Genomic DNA, 25017 nt, shown 5'->3' on the forward strand with positions numbered 1-25017 from the left:
CTTAAAGGCTGATGAGAAAATAAAATAATACACACACACACACACACACACACACACACACACACACACACACACACATACATTACATAAATTATATCTATATATCTAAATAAAAATAGACTAGAGATATACAGTCTATGATCCGAAGTAACAAGTAACTAATTACTTGAGTAGTTTTTTTTATCCGATACTTTTTTACTTTTACTTAAGTAACTATTCAGAATATTACTTTTACTTTTACTTGAGTAAATATTTCTATAAGTACTTTTACTTGAGTACAGTTTTTGGGTACTCTACCCACCTCTGATCTTTAAATGCTTTAAATCCCTGCCCTTTTTCCAGAATAGGGCTGTGCGGTTTCTATCATTGTAGGGTGGTTGAGTTGACACACTGCCAACACACACTTAAGGACGCGACGTGTGGCCAAGTATGGTGTCCCATACTTGGAATTTGCACACACACACAAACACATCCAAGTGCACACACACAGCAGTGAGTAACGAACACGAACACACACACATACACACACACACACACACACACACACACACACACACACACACACACACACACACACACACACACACACACCTGGAGCAGTGGGAAGCTCGGGTCTCACCTCAGTCGTTGTATTGAGGGTGGAGAGAGTGCTGGACATTCACTCCCCCCACCTACAATCCCTGCCGGACCCGGACAAGTCCAACTTTCTAACCATTAGGTCACAACTGCCTCATTTACATCCTAACATCATGTAAAAGGGGATTTTGCATAATAGGTGCCCTTTAAGACTAGTCTATGCAGTTTATGTAACCAGCCCCATAACTAATTGTTGTTGTACCACTGTGATACCAATGAAATATACACAAATCTAACATTGTAAGATTTGCTCATTCAGTGTTTATTATGCAAATGAGTGGACAACAGCAAGGCTGCAAGGGACTGGATGATGGTCACCCAGTGTTGAGTACAGTATCTCAGACTGCAGGGGATCATGGAGGACAGGCTCAGGTGTGAAAATCACTCCTACAGGAGACACAGACTGCTGACGTGTTCTTCCTGGAAGAAGATAAGAGCAGATTCATGCACACGATGATGAAGGTTGATCACTTATGAAATTAAATTCCCTATAACAACATCTGTACATCTGTGGGCACAATCAGGTTCAAGGTTATTAAGCTTTACTAAGTGTAGGAGATTTGTGACTCACTGCGACTACTGAGGTATGTTCCTTATTTTAAAATGTGACAAAATTACATATCACTTGTATATTACTCAACTTTTAAAAGTCCTGTTTTTGCAAAACTGGATCTAAACAGTTTTGGTTTCTGAATGACGTTTAAATCAGAATAAACAAACAATTAGTATAGACACTGAGACTTACTGTAATGTTTGCATATGACTAGAGTGATCAAAAAGACAGTCAAAGCCACTGTCAACATGACAAACACTACGGTCACAATCACAGTTACACCTGCAAAACAGAATAATCACAAAAGCCTCATAAATACAGTATATAACACTTTAAAAAAAGAAATTCGTAATACTTACCCTCACTTTCATAACAGACAGAGCTCGATAAATTGGCCACGAGTGGTTTGTTTAAAGACGAGTGGTTTACCCAGCAGGAGTAGATTGTATCACTGAATGTTTGTGGTGGCAATAGAAGGTATGATTGCTGACTAAAGGATCCATTAAATGATTTGTTTGAGTATGAGCTGTTGAGGACATCACCATCTCTGATCCACAACTGTTCAAGAGAATCAGGGTAAAATTCCACAGAGCACAGAATCATGGTAGATCCATCAGGCCTCTTCACACAGGACAGCAACAAGACGGGACGCACTGAGAGGCAGAATTAATTCACAAAATACAAAACTTATCATTCAGATCTACCTAACTATCTCTCCAATCTAATCTATCCGTAATCTATAATTTTTTTCTTCTGATTATTAAGAAATGATTTACCAATAACTTGAACTCTTTGAACTCCGAGATCCACTTGAGGTGGTTTTACAATCCTCTTCACAGTACAGGTGTACGTGCCGGTATCCTGAACTTGGAGATTTAAGAGTTCAAATGTTATGTCATTAGTCTCTGGAATCCCAATGAATCTGACAGGATCTTTACAATGGTGGGTTTTCCATGTATTGTCATAAAAGTAATATGAACACAGTGAAAGATTTAATGTTTGCAGAACTGCCGTCATGCTTTCTGTGTCATTTGTTGGGTTGTAGTTGCATCTGATTTTGGCAGACTGTCCATGATTGACAAATAAAGTTGTAGTGTGATTCACTGCCACATCGCCAAAAGCTAAAAAAAAACAAAGACAAACAGCAAATTGAATTTCTCATGCCAAGCTGTGAATTGCAACATTTAGGTTCTCTTTGTACAGGTGCTTTCTGTGTAATTTGCCAGGACAAACAATTACTTGATGTATCATTGTAACATTTTAATGTTAGAGGAAATTTCATGTCTTTATATTGTTAAAAAAGTGAAGAGTGAAGCATATTAGCATGTCAACAAAAGATAGAAGACAATTTTAATTACCAAAAATTAAAGAAAACAGCATCCACCCACAAAAGATCAGAGGGAAACACTGAAAAAAAAAATAAAAAAAAAATAATAAAATAAAACACTTTACACATTAAACAGAAATGTTGTATGAAATATAAAATTTTAAACAATTCTTATTAAGTAATAAGATTCAGAGCTGCATATTTTGTATTGTTTAATTAAGAAAATTTTAGTTTATTAGTTAATTTAATTTACTTTTTTTGCATACAGTAATAGCTGCAGTTTTTCTGATATAATGACAAAAGCGAAAAAGATAGATTAAAGATGTTTTCGACTTAGCGCATTATATTTACGTACATGTGTTCAATAGTATAATAGTGTTCAAATATCTTCATAAGAATCACACACTTACCATCTCTCTTTCCAGGGAAAGCGCTGTGTGGCTTCTGCCTCACAATGTTTTGCTTAAGTGTCTCATACTGTGAAACTAGTTTAAGGCGGTGATTTCCTCTTTAAGTAAAGCATCGGTTATCATCAGTCGACAGTAACACATCGTCTGAATCCCATCAAATTCCTTGTAGATTTCGAAACACATTTTAAAAAGAGGAAATGACTAAAAACATTCTAACAATGAAGGACTGATTCTGTACTAAACAAAAGTTAAACAAAACAAATAAGAAGAACCAAACTAAATTTTAAACCCAGGTTTGTTTAATCCATTTTCAACTACCAAGACAGTAATATGATAAGGTATACATTATTTTCATTTATTTATTTAAATTTTCGACCCTACAGTTGCATGTTAACTGGGAGTATAAGAAAAGGATGTATAAGATTTGCAACACATTTAACCAACACATGACATGTTTGTGTTACATGTCAACCACAAACAGGCGCGCAGGACTGGGAAATTCAGTTTCAGGCCTATGACGCACCTTATGTAACTTGTGTAAACAACTAACACATACGCAGGATATAAAAAAGTTTACCCGGGCATAGAGATAGTGTGAGATATTGACAGTTTGGTTTTGACAGCAAAGAGTTCACCAGGTCCTAGAGGTAGTGTAGTGTGACATTTAAGTTCGACATTTTATTTATTTAGAAAAAAATACATACAATTCATCTGTAAATAAAATACAATTTCAATTTCTACAAAATACATAAACTTGACAACACAGTTACCTGAAACATTCTAATTGTAAGTGCCTGCTTACAGATTCTCAATTATAAACAATACTGACAATTTGCTTTACAATCATCACACACTGTACATCAGCAAAACCACTTAACACACTTTAGCCTACATGTTGCCTTTGTAACAACTGCACGGCCTGTCTGGCATTAAAGCAAAGGTTATGTTAACCGCAGTACTTGGTTCTTATAAACACAATCTTCTGGCTGTTGTTTAGCATAGACTTTATTACTGAACACTTTGCCTTTTCTCTTTCTGCCTGCACAATCAAACAAATACTTTGTTTAATGTCTTATTTAAATTGTTAAGTGGTAACTCCCACATTTTTGAGGCAACTAATGGGGCTTGTTTAGTTCAAAACAGAACATGGTTTGCATGAAAAATTGGTGACTTGAAAGCTGTCATGCAGACCCGGGATTGCACCGTGGTACCAAACCAGAGACTACCTGTAAGAGGTGGTCAAGTCAGCAACTCAGATCCTTACTTGTTCAGGAAGTAAAGTAACATGCACATGCATTACCTAATGATGTCATTAGTTCACCAAAACACATGTAAGGGATGAGAGTGCTGAAGATGCAGACACCGGGAACACACTCAGATTAGTACCACAGCAAATGTGCTCAGAGCGAAACGAAAGAAAAAAAAAAGGCGTTTCACAAACAATGTGTAAATAGCATTTAATAGCATAGCATTTTTACTTTTTAGATGTTATTCTGAAAGTAAAAATGACTTCCTTAAAGGGATAGTTCACCCAAAAATGAAAGTTAGACCATTATTTACTCTCCTAGGTGTATTTGACTTCTTTCATATGCGCAAAGCTGACCTCATACATCATCCGCCCGGAACTGCTTCCATTTACAACAGTGAGCGCAAGCTAGATTAAATTGATCGTTACGTTTTAAATATTTCACCCCCCAGAGCCGTGTGAGGCACTTTTTACTATGGATGGATGCGCTTTATTTAACCTCTTTTGGACTGATGCACTGCAACACCCGCTGACTGCCATTAAACAGCTTGGAAGATCAAAGACAATTTTAATATAACTCTGACTGGATTCGTCTGAAAGAAGAAAGTCATGGGCTAATTTTATGACTAAACCTTTAAGATTTTGACGTCATGGTGACAGAAAGCAGAAAATAGACATAGAGAAGGATTCTGATATAGATAGAAAGGTTTTTGAAGGAAGACAGTCATCATTTCCACCAAATACATGGTCTTCTTCTTCTTTTTTAAACTGCTGAACTACTTCTTAAATTGCATTATTGTAAAACACATTACTAAAGTATTGCTAATCGCTATATTTTATTTAACACACATATAATTTTCATCAGACAGGAAAATTATGATTTTTTTGATTGGATTGTACCAGTATAACAGATGTACAACGTAGTAATGCTCTGAAACAAATTGTTTGCCAAATGTCCTGTAAACCTTATTTGCTGTCTCCACCAAAACTTCTCTTGTAGAGCAACATCTTCATGCTCTGATTGGGCAGCTGAACTTAAGAAGCGATGAAGTGGTCTAGTTATTTTAACCACACCATGTGGGAGGTTGAAAAGATATGTTGAGGCAGGTGATGCACCAAAGGTTGATGTAGGTCATTGGTAAACATGCAAAGGCAGTGCATGTAAAATAAATAAAGATTTAATTACTTATGACCCCTACTGGCTGCAGTTGTACACCTTTTTGCTGCACTTCAAAAGGCTGTCATAGGAAGTTCTTTGAAATCCATCTCCTCATGATCATTTACACAGTCATGGCCAAAAGTTTTGGCAGTGACACAAAATTTGTGTTTTGCAAAGTTTGCCGATTAAGCTGTTGTGGTGTTCATTCACATTGTTTTCCTGATTATTGTGTAAAGTGATCAGATACATTTTAAATAATTGCTAAAAGCTTCATTGGCCAGAAAATGAACTTTTTACAAAAAATAAATAAATAAATTTCACTGTTTTTTTTATCCTGACACAAAATGACCAGCTGACATTAATTGACTAATCATATCAGCAGCACATTTGAAAGTGTGAATGAGTACTAGACAGGTTAATCACTATCATACTAATTAGATTGTAAGAGCGGGTGGCAGATCTTTTTCCTAATCTACTTGTTCGGGAGGCACACACTCTTTCAGTTTAAATCTAGATTAAAGACCCATCTCTTTAACCTGGCATTCACATAACACACAATAATTTTTCTATTTTCTAATTCAATTAGGCTGTATTAATTAGGTCAACCGGAACTGGAAACACTTCCCATAACACCCAATTTACTTGTTACATCGTAAGAACAATGGCATCTACGCTAATATTAGTCTGTTTCATTCTTATTCTGAGGTCACTGTAGCCACCCGGATCTATCCAATTTCCAGACCAGATGGTCACTGCAGTCACCAGGATCCAGTCCGTATCTAGTCTAGATGGTGGATCAGCACCTACAGACTGAATGTCAGCAAAGACCATGTCAACAAGACGAACCCTAGAGACAGATAACCCGCAAATGATGACCTCGTCAGACATCGGTGCAAGATCACGAGAACCAGACGAGTCTCTGTTCAGTCTGACGAGCATTGCAGAATTGAACCACACCATGCTGGTTTTGTCTGGCCAGAGGAGAACTGGCCTGCCAACTGAGCCTAGTTTCTCCCAAGGTTTTTTTGGTTCCTTGCCGCTGTCGCCTTTGGCGTGCTTAGTTGGGGACACAATTTCTGGCAACGTTGTCAGTTTGATTACACAGACACTATTGGAAGAGAACTGAACTGGATAATGACATCACTGAATCAACAATCAACTGACTTTAACTGATAAACTGACTGTTTTCTATTGTCCTCTTGCATTTTCAGCACACATTTCTCCTGTCTGAAACTGTAAAGCTGCTTTGACACAATCTGTATTGTATAAAGTGCTATATAAGTAAAGGTGATTTGACTTGGATGACAGCAGAGGTTCGTGGGCTGCTAAAGACCAGAGATGAAGCATTCAGATCAGTCCTGTAGCATCAAAAATGCAAAACGGTCATATGCTCAAAAAAATCAACAATCACTTCACAGACAGCAGAGACACACAGAGCCTGTGGCAAGCCATTCAGACCATCACAGACTACAAGCCCCAACAACAGGCCTGTGATAATGACACATCACTCCCGGATGCACTCCACCACTTTTCTTCACGGTTTGAAATGCAGAATGACACACCGGCACAAAAACTTGCTCATACCTCCCAACGACCAGGTGCTCTGTCTGTCTCCAGCCAAAACAAATAACACCCAATCTAGAATTAACCCACGCAAGGCTGAAGGTCCTGACAACATATCTGACTATCAGAGCTGGGTAGTAACGGATTACATGTAATCTTGATTACGTAATCAGATTCCAAATCTCAAATACTTGTAATTAGAGTAAACTACTTTTTGAAATACTCGTAATCCGACTACAGTTACTTTTTTATGGATTACATGATTACATATTATTTACACAATGATAATAAGTTGTTCAAAATTAACTGATTCTCCTAAATTTCCTTTTTTAACGTTCATAATTAATACCTAATAAAATAGCAGAATATATACGTTCGTAATTCTTCAAGTTTTCCGGCGGAGAGGGGGAGGGGTGTCAGAATCGCACTCAGAAGAAATCAGCAACAAGATAACAGAAAATGGAGGGGAACGCAGCCTTTAATCACTGGATGTACAGACATCATTTCATTTTTAAAGAAAGACACGGGAAAATGTCACTGTTCAGTGTAAGCTCTGCCTACCACAGATTAATTTGCTGTCCACGGAAATCTTTGACCTAGCAAAGTTATTGCTGGGAATTTCATGTTCTTTAATATATTTTTTGTAATGTTGATTTTTCTTAATTGTTACTACCTTATGCACTTCAATGCCCCGTCCACACGGAGACGCATTTCGCTGTATATGCATACATTTTGTATAGTATAGGTGTTTCGTCCACATGGATCTGGCGTTTTGGGAGAGTGAAACCGATATTTTTTAAACCGGGTCCCAGAGTGGATAAATTTGAAAATGGCGCCTTTGCGTTTTCATGTGGACAGCAAATCCGTATAGTTTCTGAAACGATGACGTCATCAGCCCTAGTCAAACACTGCTACGTCATGTAAGAGCAACAAAAACATGAACAAACACTGAACAATTGTCTTTTTATTCATTAACATTAACACAAATTAATAAATGTATTGTTCCATGTTCGTTTGTATACCGAGCGCAAGGTTTATGCGCATAGTCCATGACTTCTCCGTTCATAGTGTGTCTCTGTGGCAGAATTTCAGTGCCACATGCTGGTCTGGCATGTGTACTACATCGTTTTGTGTCTTTTCCTCATTAGTACTATGCACTTAAAATGTTTTGAGATGGATAGAAATCTCATTGCTGTGTGAATTTAGTCTTTTTCAGAATTTATGTTTGCAATGTAGCTATTTGTTTAATGTTTTTCACTGATACAGTCATATACACTTCTAGTTTTTTTTTTTTTTTTTTAATTTAATATTTGACCTATCAGGGATATTGCTGTTAATTTCATGTTTTTCAATATTGTTTTTTGTAATGTAGCTGTTTTCAAAATTTACTTAATTCTAAGTAAATATGCTTTAAAATCATAAGATGTGATTTTGTTTTATTCAGTGTTACTAGCAAACACTTACAGCAAGGTACATTAGTGTTAGTATTTTTTTTAAGCTATTAACTTTCCATACACTGCACTTGAAAAAGAAGATATTGTGGCTCTTGTTGGTGAATTAAATATATTTTTTGGAATATATATATATATTTTTTTATCTGTCAAAATAGCACAAGATTAGTCTAATTCATTATATGTGATATCAAATAAGGGTTAAAACAAATCTAAACTAAATCCAAAACAAAACAAATCAAATTATGTTACCAAAAATGTGTAATCTAAGAGATTATATTACTGACTACAAATTTTGTCATGTAATCTGTAATCAGTAACTTATTACAATTCATAAGTAATCTACCCAGCTCTGCTGGCCATGTACTGAAAGACTGTGCTGCACAGTTGACAGATGTCCTAGCAGATATCTTCAACACCTCGGTGAGCCAGGCAGTCGCCTCCACAAGTCTCAAATCCACAACCATCATACCGGTACCAAAGAAATCACTGGTGTCCTGTTTAAATGACTACCGTCCCATAGTGCTGACTTCAATCATGATGAAGTGCTTTGAGAGGTTAGTCATGCACAACATAAAAACCAGCCTCCCCAACAAACTCGATCAGTCTTTATTTTCTAGGTGGGTAAGAGCCAGGTGGAGGAAATTGCATCGTCTGTAGATTGGTTTGGACGGTATGCAAACAGACAATGCAATTTCCTCCACCTGGCTCTTACCCACCTAGAAAATAAAGACTCCTATGTCAGAATGCTATTCATCGACTTCAGCTCAGCATTCAACACAATAATCCCACAACAGCTCATTAAGAAACTAAACCTCCTGGGCCTTAACAATTCCCTCTGTAATTGGATCCTGGACTTTCTAACTGTAAGGACCTCAGTCAGTCCTTGTTGGGCACAACACCTCAAGCACTACCACACTGAGCACAGGTGCCCCACAAGGCTGTGTGCTCAGCCCGCTGCTCCTCACGCTGCTGACCCATGACTGCACTGCCAAGTTCAGCTCCAACCACATCATCAAGTTCAGCTCCAACCACAACTGTGGTAGGTCTCATCCGCAACAGCGATGAAACACACTTCAGAGAGGAAGTGGGATGACTGGCGAATGGTGTGGCACTAACAACCTGTCCTTCAATGTGGAGAAGACAAAGGAGGTTGTGATGGACTTCAAGAGAAACTCCGTTAACCACCCCCCACTGACAGGGATGGACTGGAAGTGAAAAACGGCCCTGGATTTTCTCCCAAATAGGCCCACCAAAACTACAAACAGTCACTACAATCTCACATTATTACAACAATTCTGTCGGAATTTATGCCAAATAATATCACAAAACCCATGGTGACCCTGCTAACAAAAACTATCAAATCCAACACAAAAATTCTAATGATTTGCACTACAAATACCACTACAAACCATCAACTTTTAACCATTAAAACCATTAAATAATGGTATCGCGTAGTGTGTTTTTTGGGACATATTACATTAGGATTTAATGGTTTTAACAAAAGCCACAAACAGAAGACGACCAATTAACAGTAGAGACCAACAGGCACCATTACAGTTTCTATTAAAACCAACAGAATTTCATTACAACCAGTAAAACCATTACAAATTATGTAATGGTTCATTTTTTTTTTTTTCAGTAGGGGATTGAAATAAATGTATTATTGTATGGGCTAAAATACTTGAAATCTATAGAAAAATAGCAGAATGCAAAATGTATAATATGACAATAATAAGCATACAGTAAACCTAGAATTTAGAAATCTGAAACAACCGAATTCTTCAGTTTGAGTATTCACACGCAGGGGCTTCGGACTGGGGGTACTGATTACCAGGGCCCCAAAGGAAGAGAGGGCCCTTGAAAAGTCTGGAATATATTTTATTTTACCTGGATATTTTCATGGGGGCCCATCAGGACTGCCTATGCATAGGGGCCGGGATCTTGTGCAACGCCCCTGTTCACACGTCTGTCTCTCTCTCTCTCTGTGTGTGTGTGTGTCATGTTAATCAGACTTATCACCTTATAGCGATTTCATTTACTCTGTTTTCTAACTCAATAGGCCTATCTCTCAAATGTAACCCATTGTAGAATCGCTGCTGTCTCTTTATGAATGAATGGAATATTCATGTCAAACAATGCAAAGTAATAAATAAAAGTGAACGTTCGGACTAGGGCCGGGGTGTCCTGGGATTTTAATATAGTGCTCATAGGCTAAATGCTTTATAGCAGGGATGGGCAACTTGGATAGTGACGAGGGCCACCATTTTTTCTCCTTTATACCAAGGGCCAGATTACTAATCCAAGTTGACACACCTTTTACACCATCTTACTCAATTTCCTTTTTACTGAAGAAAATGAAAGTATAATTAATGTAATTTGTTTTTAAAGATTTTATTAACTATAATATAATATAATTTGTGCAGTTAAGCTAATTCAGAAGGAAAACTTTGTTGTCAGTTGACAGCAATATCACCCCAACAAATAAACATATCAATTGCATTGTCTGTAAATTTGCAACAAACAAATGTACAGGTCCTATTTTTTTTATTACAGAACATTCTCAAAACAACATAAGAGCACAGTTAAAAAGGGCTTATTAAAAATAAATAAATAAATAGTTATTCCAAATAGTACCATAAAAAAACAGGTAACTGCAGGATTTTTAAAATAAAACTTAAGAGCTTTAAAGACCTGTTAAGACCTGCACTTCACATTTCAGCCTTTAAACAATTTTTAAGAAAAGGTAAGTGTCAAAGGTAACAATTATTATGTTAATTTAAACAATTAGACTATTATCAGTCAATTATTATATTAAATTACATAAATATATCTTAGTGTCTTAATTGTTTAGATTTTTATAATGCATTAGCTTTTTGTCGATCCACTGGTTCACGGATCATTTACGCTTGCAGAAATATACATTTGTTTACATTTTGCAGAACAGATGGAAGAAGATCCGTCAATGTGCATTTGGTTTGTTATGTTCAGATGTTCGGTAACTTAGCTGTTGTGTGAGGAGTTTTCACTCTTCTCCGTGTCAGAGGTTATTTATATATAATACATAATTAATATAATTTAAAATATAATTTAATTCAGTGATGGAAATCAGAATTTTGAATCAGCTGTAACTCCAGTTTTCAGAGTCATATGATCCTTCAGAGATCATTCTAATATATTGATTTATTACCAGCTCTGGAAACAGTTTTGATGCTTGGGGGGGAAGTCGTGGCCTAATGGTTAGAGAGTCGGACTCCCAATTGAAGGGTTGTGAGTTCGAGTCTCGGGCCGGCAGGAATTGTGGGTGGGGGGAGTGCATGTACAGTTCTCTTTCCACCTTCAATACCACGACTTAGGTGCCCTTGAGCAAGGCATCGAACCCACAACTGCTCCCCGGGCGCCGCAGCATAAAATGGCTGCCCACTGCTCCGGGTGTGTGTTCACAGTGTGTGTGTTCACTGCTCTGTGTCTGTGCACTTCGGATGGGTTAAATGCAGAGCACTAATTCTGAGTATGGGTCACCATACTTGGCTGAATGTCACGTCACTTTCACTTTCACTTTTTTTTTTTTTTTAATATTTTTTGGACCTGTGACAGTTTGTTTAGGATTCTTTGATGAATAGAAAGTCATTCATTCACTACCACACTGAGCACAGGTGTCCCACAAGGCTGTGTGCTCAGCCGCTGCTCTTCACGCTGCTGACCCATGACTGCACTGCCAAGTTCAGCTCCAACCACAACTGTGGTAGGTCTCATCAGCAACAGCGATGAAACGCACTACAGAGAGGAAGTGGCACGACTGGCTGAATGGTGTGGCACTAACAACCTGTCCCTCAATGTGGAGAAGACAAAGGAGGTTGTGATGGACTTCAGGAGAAACTCCGTTGACCACCCCCCACTGACAGGGATGGACAGGGAGTGAAAAACGGCCCTGGATTTTCTCCCAAATAGGCCCACCAAAACTACAAACAGTCACTACAATCTCACATTATTACAGCAATTCTGTCACATTTATGCTAAATAATATCACAAAACCCATGGTGACCCTGCTGACAAAAACAATCGAAACCATCACAGAAATTCTAATGATTTCCACTACAAATACCACTACAAACCATCAACTTTTAACCATTAAAACCATTAAATAATGGTATCATGCAGTGTGTTTTTGGGACATACTGTATTACATTAGGATTTAATGGCTTTAACAAAAGTCACAAACAGAAGGCGACCAATTAACAGTAGACCAACAGGCATCATTACAATTTCCATTAAAACCAACAGAATTTCATTACAACCAGTAAAACCATTACAAATTATGTGATGGTTCATTTTTTTTTCAGTAGGGGATTTAAATAAATGTATTATTGTATGAACTAAAATACTTGAAATCTATAGAAAAAGAGCAGAATGCAAAATGTATAATATGACAATAATAAGTAAGCATAAACCTAGAATCTAGAAACCTGAAACAACAGAATTCTTCAATTTGAGTATTCACACGTCTGTCTGTCTCTCTCTCTCTCTGTGTGTGTGTGTGTCATGTTAATCAGACTTATCACCTTATAGGCAATTTCATTTACTCTATTTTCTAACTCAATAGGCCTATCTCTCAAATGTAACCCATTGTAGAATCGCTGCTGTCTCTTTATGAATGAATGGAATATTCATGTCAAACAATGCAAAGTAATAAATAAAAGTGAAAACTAGGGCCGGGGTGTCCTGGGATTTTAATATAGTGCTCATAGGCTAAATGCTCTATATGGGATGAGCAACTGTAATCGTGATGAGGGCCAGCATTTTTTCTCCTTTATACCAAGGGCCAGATTACTAATCCAAGTTCACACACCTTTTACACCGTCTTACTCAATTTCCTTTTTACTGAAGAAAATTAAAGTATAATTGACGTCATTTGTTTTTAAAGATTTTATTAACTATAAAACTTGTGTAGTTAAGCTAATTCAGAAGGAAAACTTTGTTGTCAGTTGACAGCAATATCACACCAACAAAATAAACATCTCAAATTGCATTGTCTGTAAATTTGCAACAAACAAATGTACAGGTCCTATTTTTTTTATTACAGAACACTCTCAAAACAACATAAGAGCACAGTTAAAAAGGGCTTATTAAAAATAAATAGTTATTCCAAATAGTACCATAAAAAAACGGGTAACTAGGCCTATTTATTTTTTTAATTAAAACTTAAGAGCTTTAAAGACCTTTTAAGACCTGCACTTCACATTTCAGACTTTAAAATTTTTTTAAGAAAAGGTAAGTGTCAAAAGTATCAATTATTATGTTAATTTAAACAATTAGACTTTTATCAGTCAATTATTATATTAAATTACATAAATATATCTTAGTGTCTTAATTGTTTAGATTTTTATAATGCATCAGCTTTTTGTCGATCCACTGGTTCACATTTAAAATATGTAGCAAAAATAGCAGACGGGCTTATTGAAGCAAATTCGTTCTCTGCAAGCAGCAAGTTTCGCTTTCGGAACTGCAGAAATATAGCAGTTTCCCCGGTAAACGCAGCACACAGCAGCTCGCCTGCCTTTGAAACGCACAGCGCTTAAGTTTATTCATTGAAATCATAGCATTTTTAAGTTTAATCTACATACTAATCTATATTGCAATTTTTGTCTTTCTGTCCCCAAATTTAAGACCTCTAATAATTAAGACTTTGTATCATTTTAGAGTTTACTTGGCCTTAAATTTAAACGATTTAACTGAAGACTTTTTAAGGACCCGCGGAAACCCTAAGAACATAGTTCAGTGCAAACATTTCTGTCATGCATTTGGCAAAAAGCTTTTGTTGACAATGCATTTTACCTTTGATATTTGGGGCAAATGCAACTCTGGCGTCCCAAACAATCCAAACATATAAGTATCCCCTTGAACTTGGTAAAAAGATCATCTGTTTACCATCTTGACTGGAAAATGCTGTTTTCATGGTCAGTTTTTCATTTATTATTTGCTAATGTTAGTGAATGTTTACATTAGAGTGCACGTCCTACTACACTGAAATTAATACAGGGAGCGGCTGGAAACTAGCGATCTCTCCTGGCTGGAGATAGTATTAAACTGAAAGCAATCTTTACGTGACTTACATTTCAAATATTTTAAAACTGATCATCCGAGTCTAAAATGATCCAGCGGGCCGTACTAAAAGACACAGCGGGCCGTATACGGCAGTTTCGGTTTCTTATAAGCAAAAAAAGATTGCATTGGCGCGCCCTTTTGTCGGCTGTCAACGTTTATACTGTTTAATTCATTGTTGTATGTAGTGCCGGCGCTGTGGTGGGGCATTCGAGGGCCGTGCCCCCCCTAGCGGTCATTGATGCCCCTCCTACAGGCCATGGCGTGGCCCAAAAAAAAAAAAAAAATTATTTTAATATTAAATGTTCAAACTGTAACTTAAATTAATTAAAATAAAAAGAATGGGGAAAATGCATAATTTTGGTTGTTCATGGCACGTTACTAGGCTTCGTCATGGTGAATGCTTATTGGTCGCCGTTGTTACATTGGATTTGCAGCGCGCGCGCAAAATCCATTTCAAGTTGAAGAACAGTTTGTCCGTCTATATTATAGACAGTTGTTAGCAGCTCATTTTTAAAAAAGCAGGTGAATTGTTGATGAATGTTTGTGGGTTCTAACTGCATTTGTGTTTTATACTTGGCTGTCTGTAAAGATATATGGGCTTATGTCATTTCTGCTTGGTGCGTGCATAAACTGTTGGGAGGTGTGTAACAGGTTTAAACAGGTTAAAAAACAAGTATTAGCATAAAGTAATAGCAGAATATACATTTATTTTTGTCCTTTATTTATTTTGTTTAGAAAATGAGTCATTTAGAGTATTTGAAGTCCTTGAAACCCTAAGAAAAAACCGTGTTTAAAGAAATTATTTTATTTGTTGAAGCACAAATTTGTATTTTCTGTATTTTATTTTTTCCATTTTCTGTATTTTATTTTATCTTTTATCTGTTTCTCAAGTTCTACAAAATTTGCATTCTACGCAAATCAAAAACTAAAAAATCAGTTCAACCTTATGCCTTGAGTGAGTGGCTCATTATTGTTGTGACATCCTTATTCTCTGCAGGCGAATTTTAGTATTCTGATTTAACTGGTCCATACGCAGACATTTGTATGATGATGACCCACTTGTGGGTCGCTGAATGGAGCAAGGTGGGTCCCACAGTCACTTGGCTGCAGCTAAATTTGCGTTTAAATGACACACACTCAAACAGTTCAGTCTAGGGCTGCACGATATAGCCTACCAATATTAATTACGAATTGCAATATCCTTAGTGTAATTTTCGAATTGCAATTAAGTCCGCGATTTAAAACATGCATTGCGTGTTTTGAAGCACGGGCGCGCACGAGTCGTAATTACAGTGAGGGTCTCAGAGCAACGTCATTATTAAAAGGTTCAATCGGTTCGCATTATTAATGACAAAAAAAAACTCGCTCACTTCAATGCGTTGTATTCTGCATGAGATTGCATACACCAGAAAATTCAAATGTTACGGAAATGGTTTCAGGTAGGCTATGTTCATTCATTTCTATCGTCTGTTTGAACTGCACTGTTTTTGTTCGGGAAACAGACTGTAAAAAGCATTTCACATGCAGGGTATAAACGTAGGGTTAATTGTAACACTACAAGATTTAAACATTTCCACATAACAAAATTTATAAAATTTCGCAATGTTTCCTTGACATATCATCTCTATATAGAGAAAAGAAGAATATTGAAAGATATTGCTGACCATTAACCATTGCAAAAGCAAATTTCTGACTGAAGTAAATTTGTCATCTCGTTTTTTTAGTGTTCATTTAAAATGAGTCGCATCTGTGTATTATTTTTACCTATTTCACAATTATTCAAATCTCCAAACTGTTTTAGATAGTTCTGCTTTACTTCTTATGCTTTCCTAAAAAAGTGTTGGATTGTGCGTCGCTCTCCCTTACACACACACACACACACACGGAAGGACCATGAATGCATTTTCTGCGCTGAACCCCGCGATGAGTTTTAACAAACCCGCAGCGCAGATTACAGTTCACTGAGCCTGTTTCACGTTTTTATGGACGGATCATATTTTAACATATGTAAACAAAGAAATTAAAACTTAAATATTATAGTGAAATTTTACAGTTGTACACTAAAATAAAATGGTTACTTTTCTTAAATCAAACTTTTAATTAAGATTAGGCTTAAAGTAATGTCAATTGGTTTTTTTTTTTTTTTTTTTTTTATCTCAAATATTTTGGTGGGTCGTGAAATAGATTATACTTGTCTAGGTGGGGTCGTGGAATGGAAAAGTTTGGGAACCACTTTGTTTTGGCTATCTGTTCTGGGCCGGGTTTCCCGGTATCGATGTAGCCTAGTCTATCTTAGCTCTTAAAAGCGCTCTCTACGTGCAAGGTTATAACCGTTATCCGCAATTCCTCGCGCGTTTCCCAAAAATGTACATTTTCACAAAAATGTAAGCTACTGAACTCGTAGAACGCGAGAATAGGCTACTACGTGCTACTTGAGTTGCTGTCCATTCGCTGACGTGCTGAACTAGGTCTATACTAACCTTATATGGAATCGTATTCTGAACGTTTAACCTAACAATCGTCATATGTTGTGTATTAGGAATCAAGACAGGTAAAAAAAAAAAAATTATATAGGCCTAATGACATTCTATATAGATAGATCATTAGAGCTAACATTCTAGGGTAGAATGTCATTCTATATAGATCATTGGTGCCGTATCCGGTCGGCAAAACAGCAAATTTCAGCGCTGTCTTCTGTTCCTCTTTTAGATAAAACCCCAAGTCTAAATCATTCATTGTCATTCTATATAGATCTTTCAGATTTAGGTCTGGATTTCCATGCTACTATGATGTTGCCAATGCGTCAAAAAAATATTTATCAAACGACAGTGCCCCCCCCCCGTGCATGATCCAATGCCCCTCCAGTAGATCTGCTCTGACGCCGACTCTGGTTGTATGTCTGTATTTATGTTGCACCGTGGTCTTGTGAGGCACGACATTTTGTTCCACTGTATGTCCACATATGTAGCGAAATGACAATAAAGCTCAACTTGACTTGACTTGACTTGACTAGTATCCACAACAGATCAAAAAAAAAAAAAAAAAAAAAAAAAAAACACTGGGGAAAAAAAGAAAGAAAAAAGAGAATAGGTTTGCAACAACATGAGGGTGAGTAGCCTAAATGATGACAGAATTTATGTTTTTGTCTGAACTATCCCTTTTGGTACTTTTTTTTTTTTTTACACAGAGTGATATGAAAACCTACTGTTTTTAATATAACATCATATTCATATTTATAATACTTTATAAATATCTTCATAAGAATCACACACTCACCATCTCTCTAACAGAAAGCGTTGTGCGTTTTGCATCTCACAGTGTCTCATGCTGTGAAAAGGGCTGAGGTGGTGATTACCTCTTTAAGTAAAGCATTGGTTATGAACAGTCGACAGAAACATCATCTGGATCCCATCAAATTCATTTTTGTAGTTACAAAGAGGAAATGAATAGACACATCCTAACAAATGACTGACTCATACATACTGTACTTTACAAACATTGAATAAAATAAATAAGAATACAATCTAAATTCCCACTGAGACAAATTAGAGAAATTTCATTTCAGATCTGTGAAGCACCCAGTGCTAAAGAGACCAAAGTTTCTAAATATAAACATTTTTATTAAATAAACCATAGGCATGTACTTAGAATAGAAGATAACTTTGCTCAAACTATGTGAACTAAAATGATTTTGGCATTTTTCATTGCAACCCAAATTTGATCAGAGTATAAAGAAAGTGAAATAGTGCGAAAAGAGGCTTTGAAAAGACTTCTAATGTATTACTTATTTACAAGTAATGTAATATTGCAATATAGTCAGTCTAAATACCATATCAAAAACAAAACTCTTACAACAAAAATAATAATGCCTTTGCATTGTATCTGAGAAATGGATATGAGACCCCTGCTCATTATCATAGTTAAATTAAATTAATTTAACAGACATAATAGTTCAGTGCACCTAAAGTGCTCAAACACAATGAAAAGAGTTACTTGAAAAAATATGGATTGTAAACAATGCAGTGACCGTTTGCTTCATATTCCAAGTGCACCATCTTAGCAAAACCACTTAACACACTTTTGCCTATCATACTGCTTTCATAACAACTGGGCAGATCTGGCTTTAAAGCAAAGGTTATATAAGCAGCAGCAGCAGCATCTAGTTCTCATAAATACTCTCTTCTGGCTGTGGTTTGTCATTGGACTGTGAGTTCTGACGGAACATGGCGAAACTGAAGTTCTCATAGACTTTATTGTTGAACATTAAAGATCCATGTTCGTCTCGCTTTCTGCCTACAACATTAAACAGACACCATGTTAGACAGAAAAGAAAAACAAACATATACAAATACAATGAACACAGACCAGAAACATAATTCTATTAACAGATTTAAAAAAAAAAAAATGTTAGGTTAATTTAACATATCGAAATAAACTGATAATTGCCTCAACTGTAAAATTATATAAAATTACCTGCTCTGTCTCTTTTTAAACAGTGCAAAAATATATTTTTTTGATGATAATTTTAGTTTACTGCAGTAACTTATATTTTGGTGGAAATTTCCTGTTCTGATTGACTGGCCTCAGCTGGTTAAAGCTGGTCAAGATGATCTCCCAGCCTGGCCACACTGGTGTTCAGCTGGTTTTACCTACTGGTCTCCCAGCCTGACAAGCTTAAAACAGCCGACCAGCTAAGGAGGGGGTCAAAGCCCCTCCAAAACCAGCTTGCAAACCAGCTATGACCAGCCCTGAAGACCAGCTAAAACCAGCCAACCAACTGAGGCCAGTTTCAGTTTTTTTTTTTCGCTTTGTCGCCATCTAGTGGAGGCCTATAAAAATAGGTTTTCAATATATATCGAATTGAGAGCTTTGTTTTTAATGATCCGTAAGGACTATTAATACATCAGTAGACGAATACAACAACCTCAGGACATTCTTGTTTACTTTCCCTATGTAAATGGCTACTAGACGTATTGTTGTATGTTTTGTTAAATTGTGGTAACTTGGTTTTAGCAGTAGGCTATTCCCTGCTGAAAGACATAAATGCAGCGAGCTTGTTTTTAACTGGATTAAACAGGTCTTCCAAACTCATCAAGCTGGGTTTCACCTCTCCTGCTGACTGGGTTTTGAGTGTTTTTTCTTTCGTTTTTTTTTTTTTTTTACCTAGACCAAGAAGACTAGATCAGCTAGGAGGACTAGCAAACCATCCTACCATCTTTTAGCTTTTTTAGTTTTTGGTTCACCATGTGCTACAAACAGACATTCATGCACCTTTTCAGATATATATATATTTTTTCAGATATTGTCCTGTTTGTAAGATTTTGAGATCTTGGAGACAGAAAGCAGAACTAGACATAGAGAAGGATGCTGATGTATTGTGAGAGCAAGAGAGGTGCTTGAACAGAGGAAAGGAAACAGTCATTGTTTCCATCAAATTCTCACCTTCTTTTTTTAAACTATCAAACCCTTTCTTAACTTGGATTATTGTGAAACATATGACAGGAAAAAAACATAACTTTATATATATGTAATAACTGTTAAAGAGTCAAATATAATCATACTTACATTTGCAAATAACTACTGTGAGGATGATGCAGAGGATGAGGCCTGCAGCAGCACTGCATGAGATGGTCAGCAGCTGGAACAGCACACCGTTAAAAACTGTAATGGTCACAAACAGGGTTCGATCAAATCATAAACATCAGACAGATGAATGTTTTTAACAGACTAAAGGAAAAGAGCAACAATCTCTCCTGATTGAACCAAGCAGTCTACTAGAGACCATCACAGTGACGATCTAATTCTAATTCTAATTCTAATTCTAATTCTAATTCTAAACGTAATTTAGAATGCTATTTCTAATTCATGTACTAAAATTAATGTATTTCCATTTTTGCTTTGCATTTGTTTAGTTTTTAGTAATAACACATATTATAACACATAACACATATACAATAATAACATATTAAGTAAAGATCATATTCCATGAAGATATTTTGTAAATTTCCTACTGTAAATATATATAAAAACTTCATTTTTGTTTAGTAATATGCATTTCTAAGAATTCATTTGGACACGATTTTCTCAGTATTTAGATTGTTTTGCACCCTCAGGTTCCAGATTTTCAAATAGTTGTATCACGGCCAAATATTGTCCAATCCTAACATCGATGGAAAGCTTATTTATTCAGCTTTCAGATGATGTATAAATCTCAATTTCGAAAAATTGACACTTAAGAATGGTTTTGTGGTCCAGGGTCACATATATGATCCTTTACATCACGTATGTGTTTTAGTCTGGTTAAAGTCGAAGCCCTTATTTAATCAAACTGCTCTATATTTCTAATATTTAAACAGTATTGTGTGTGATTTTCTTCAACTAGCAGTTTGGTGGGCTGAAAGTAGGTAATTAGTGGAAATTTGCTGATTTGTCAATCATAGTGTTGAACTAAATTAAATATTATGCTCTAGATTGTCCTGGTTAATGTGATAGGGAGATAAAATGACCCACCTATGTCAGAAGTTGTCTCTGAGGTGAGTTGTATACTTTTTTGGGTTTGTGTGCTTGAGTATTTGGCGTAACAGGTGATTGTGTCTCCTTCACTCCAGTCAGGTTTACACAGACGCAGCTCGCTGTTCATGGCATAAGATGTGAATGGATGAAGTGACCTTTCACCCCGGCTCCAGGTGAAGTTCACCTGCTCAGGCTTCAGATCCTCCACAGAGCAGAGCAGAAGGACACAGGTGTCATTACTGCTGTTCAGTTTCTGCAATGACAGATGAGGACCAACTGCAGCAGAGGAAGATGGAAATGGACGGTCTACATCAAATGGACAGTTCAAAAAAAATAAACAATTTATGAACGGCACTCACCTACAACTTGGAGTGTCATATTTGTGAAGTAGACCAGTGATGGTGGTGGAATTATTATTGTCATTTTACAGCTGTGAATACCAGAGTCACTGGGCTGAACGTCTTTTATATTAATTTCGAAAGGCTCTTTGGTGAATGTAAAACGAGGATCGCATGTATTTAAGGAAGATATAATACCTTTATTTATCCTCCATTTACAAGTAGTGTTACTATTTGTTCCATTTTTTGTCCACTCTATTTCAAAAGAATAAGTGTGTTTAGGGGGTGAGTGGCAGGACAGATGCACAGTTTCTCCGATGATTACTGAGGAAACATTCCATCCTCCTGTGAATTGAGACAAATTTCAGTGTAGCCAACAGCATAATGGTCGCTTCAGATACACAGTACACATATCACATCGGTTGTGAAAGATACTTAAGTACAGAAAATCTACCACATATAAGATACATTTTTAAACCAATAAATGTAATTAACTGAGACATTAGCCTAGATGAAACTTCTTTGCTCTAAATAAAAAGGAGAGGTAAACAGAATTGAAGTCTCTTACCTGTGTGTGGAAGATAAATTAAAGTCAAAAATAAAAGACAGTTTGTAGTCCATTTTAAAAACATGTTGTTGCGCTCAGTGTGTTCGACACATCTGCACTCGAATGATGAACTTCCTGGCCATACACCCACCCACAATCTAGATCACAAGTCAAAAGAAGAAAAAAAAATCCTACTTCCGTTGGTCAAACACTTCAGAGATTCACTTTGATACGAATTGTTCTTATTTAAAATGGACGTAACCATCACTTTCATTGCTTGCCACCATTCTGAAATGACTGTTTATAAACATCAACTGTTCCTGTGAACAGAATGTCTTTTATCTTGAATGAAATATTTCTAACTCATTGTCTTTGTTGTTGTGTACTCAGTGACAAAGAGGAAATGGAAATATAGAGCACTAAAAATGCATATCCTTTTGAAACACGGAGGGTAAAACATAGTCTGTTTTCTGTTTTTCTCTTTCTTCTATCAGAGGTTCTGCTTTCCATAAAAGCATTCTTGAAAGGGAGACCACAGAATTTCACAATCTGCTCTGAATGCTCAGTCTTCACACTAACCTCCCACTGGAACGGACAGAGGCGTCATGCTCTTAATGGTTTGAGGGGGCACCAGGGACCTAGCAGTGTAATTTTAGTTAAGTATGCAAAGGAACCAGGGTTGTAATAAGCCAAGCAAAGCGAACTGAACTTGAAAGCCAATGATCAACATGTATTTTCATTGTATAGGGAGAAAGATTTCACATTTCGATAACTTTTATAAATCTCATAATTTATGAAAAAACTTGTCACTGTGATAATTACTACTACACCCATGAATATACTTCTGAATTATTTACATTTGAAAACCTAAGCTAGATCAATACATATCTGACGCCATACTGTCACTGCATTCTGTGCTCCATGATTTGTGTATCTCATAAACAATGATGAATGGATTTAAAACATTTGCTTAGCAGAAGCGAAAGGCTAAAATGCTCATCTTCATGGTTTGTGAATCGGTGGCTGTTCTCCGTGGCCTGTGAGACACAGACGTCTGTGTTCATTCTGCTGTACTGAAGGACGGGACTACATGGGATACTGACGTTTAAAAATCTCATTCAATACAATTCTTCTGTAGTCTTGTTTTGACAAATGAATGTATTGTTTAAAAAAAAAATGACACCCCCAAACACCTGCAAAAACTCATCTGTTCTGTACAACGACAAATTTTGTCAAAATGGCAATGAATTTGCTGCACTGAAGTATTATCTACAGTAATCATAGAATGTAATTATTAAAGTTACAAATATTTTGTTGTTTGTTTTTGGAAGCATTAAAAAAGATCTTATGAGGATGATTTATAGGCCTCTTAAAGGTGACATGAAAATCTGACTTTTTCTTTGTTTAAGTGCTATAATTGGGTCACTAGGTGCATCTACAGTATCAACCCAGAAAACATGAAAAAAAAGAACAACCCAAAAATAAAAATTCTGTCATCATTTACTCACCCTCATGTCATTCTAAATCTGTATCTAGTTCTTTTTTCCCCTCTTCTGTGGAACATAAAAGAAAATATATTTTGAAGAACTGTTTTGCTGATCATTGACTTTTATTACATGGATAATAATTCTAATTTCTCAAAATATTTTCTTTAATGTTTTACAAAATAAATTAATTCTTAAGAGTTTTGCAACATTACCATGGTGAGGAAATTATGACAATTTTTTTTTTTGGGAACTATTCCTTTAAATGACGCAGGACACCAAATTTAGAGTCATATGACACCTTCAGCTTTCATTTTATTAAAAAGGTTTGGTTTTATGCAATCACTGGACAAGAAAATTATTTTTATATTAGACATTTATTTAGAAGTAATACTGAGTACATAAAACAAATATTGTGATTTTAACAACAATCAAGGAAAATTAGTTCACATTCAATTTCTAGAAAACAAAAAACAGCCATAAAAAACTATCATTTAAAAAATATATATTACAGCATCTCGGTTAACAATCATGTAGGATTTTATTGTTTAGTTTGCCTCCTCTCTTCTGATGCTCTTATGCTGATGATACACGGCAGCAGGTTTATAATTATGAAATAATTGTAATTCATTTCCTTAGAAAGTTTAAAGGCCATTGAACAGCTTTGCTGAACTGGTACACTGTACTCTCGTTTGTCCTGGTTAAAGAGACAGGCAGTAACAATGACCCACCTGTGTCAGAAGCATATATTGAGGTGAGTTGTGTACTTCTTTGTGTTTGTGTGCTTGAGTAGTTGGTGTAACAGGTGATTGTGTCTCCTTCACTCCAGTCAGGTTTACACAGACGCAGCTCACTGTTCATGGGATAAGATGTGAATGGATGAAGTGACCTTTGACCCTCTCGGCTCCAGGTGAAGTTCACCTGCTTTTTTTTTTTTTACCTAGACCAGGAAGAATAGATCAGCTAGGAGGACTAGCAACTGTCCTATCATCTTTTAGCTTTTTTAATTTTTGGTTCACCATTTGCTACAAACAGACAAGTTCATGCACCTTTTCAGATATTTTTTTCAGATATTGTCCTGTTTGTAAGAGTTTGACATCTTGGTGACAGAAAGCAGAACTAGACATAGAGAAGGATGCTGATGTGTTGTTAACATAACTATAAAAAAAACTTTTTTTTTTATCAGTCACAGTTATTTGTTATTATTTTCCCCCTGTAGTTTCAATAAACTGAAGTAATCTGAGTTGTAATAACTGTTAAAGAGTCAAATATAATCATACTCGCATTTGCAAATAACTACTGTGAGGATGATGCAGAGGATGAGGCCTGCAGCAGCACTGCACGAGATGGTCAGCAGCTGGAACAGCACACCGTCAACAACTGTAATGGTCACAAACAGGGTTCGATCAAATCATAAACATCAGACAAATGAATGTTTTTAACAGACTAAAGGAAAAGAGCAACTATCTCTTCTGATTGAACCAAGCAGTCTGCTAGAGACCATCAAAGTGACAATCCTACTGTAATTTAGAATGCTATTTCTAATTTATGTACTAAAATTAATGTATTTGCATTTTTGCTTTGCATTTGTTTAGTTTTTAGTAATAACCAAAGACTTATTCACAGAATTGCTTAAGAAACTATTAAAACATTTTTGTTAAAAAATTAAGTATTTGGAGGTACAC

The 25017-nt window shown here is 36.2% G+C and overlaps 2 protein-coding genes across 3 annotated transcripts; both read right to left on the minus strand.

Annotated features, from left to right (window-relative positions):
• Positions 1–869: 869 nt before the first annotated feature.
• Positions 870–14451, minus strand: LOC109062762. Of its 2 annotated transcripts, XM_019079824.2 has the most exons (7): positions 14181–14451; positions 2927–3088; positions 2548–2596; positions 1966–2310; positions 1549–1842; positions 1382–1471; positions 870–1056 (listed from the first exon to the last, which is right to left on the minus strand). In XM_019079824.2, exons 2-7 carry the CDS (start codon positions 2927–2929, stop codon positions 902–904), a joined length of 936 nt encoding a protein of 311 aa, XP_018935369.1. In that variant the 5' UTR covers positions 2930–3088; positions 14181–14451; the 3' UTR covers positions 870–901. The 2 variants fall into 2 exon arrangements, with proteins under 2 accessions (XP_018935369.1, XP_018935371.1); XM_019079826.2 differs by lacking the exon at positions 2548–2596 and having other exon boundaries at positions 14181–14436.
• Positions 14452–17850: 3399 nt separating this feature from the next.
• On the minus strand, positions 17851–22030 carry LOC109062764. Its single transcript, XM_042765169.1, has 5 exons — positions 21870–22030; positions 21323–21646; positions 20961–21239; positions 20016–20111; positions 17851–18743 (listed from the first exon to the last, which is right to left on the minus strand). Exons 1-5 carry the CDS (start codon positions 21931–21933, stop codon positions 18610–18612), a joined length of 897 nt encoding a protein of 298 aa, XP_042621103.1. The 5' UTR covers positions 21934–22030; the 3' UTR covers positions 17851–18609.
• Between the last annotated feature and the right edge of the window lie 2987 nt (positions 22031–25017).

Source organism: Cyprinus carpio, chromosome A10, assembly GCF_018340385.1.
Source record: "Cyprinus carpio isolate SPL01 chromosome A10, ASM1834038v1, whole genome shotgun sequence".
NCBI classification, from domain to species: Eukaryota; Metazoa; Chordata; class Actinopteri; order Cypriniformes; family Cyprinidae; genus Cyprinus; species Cyprinus carpio.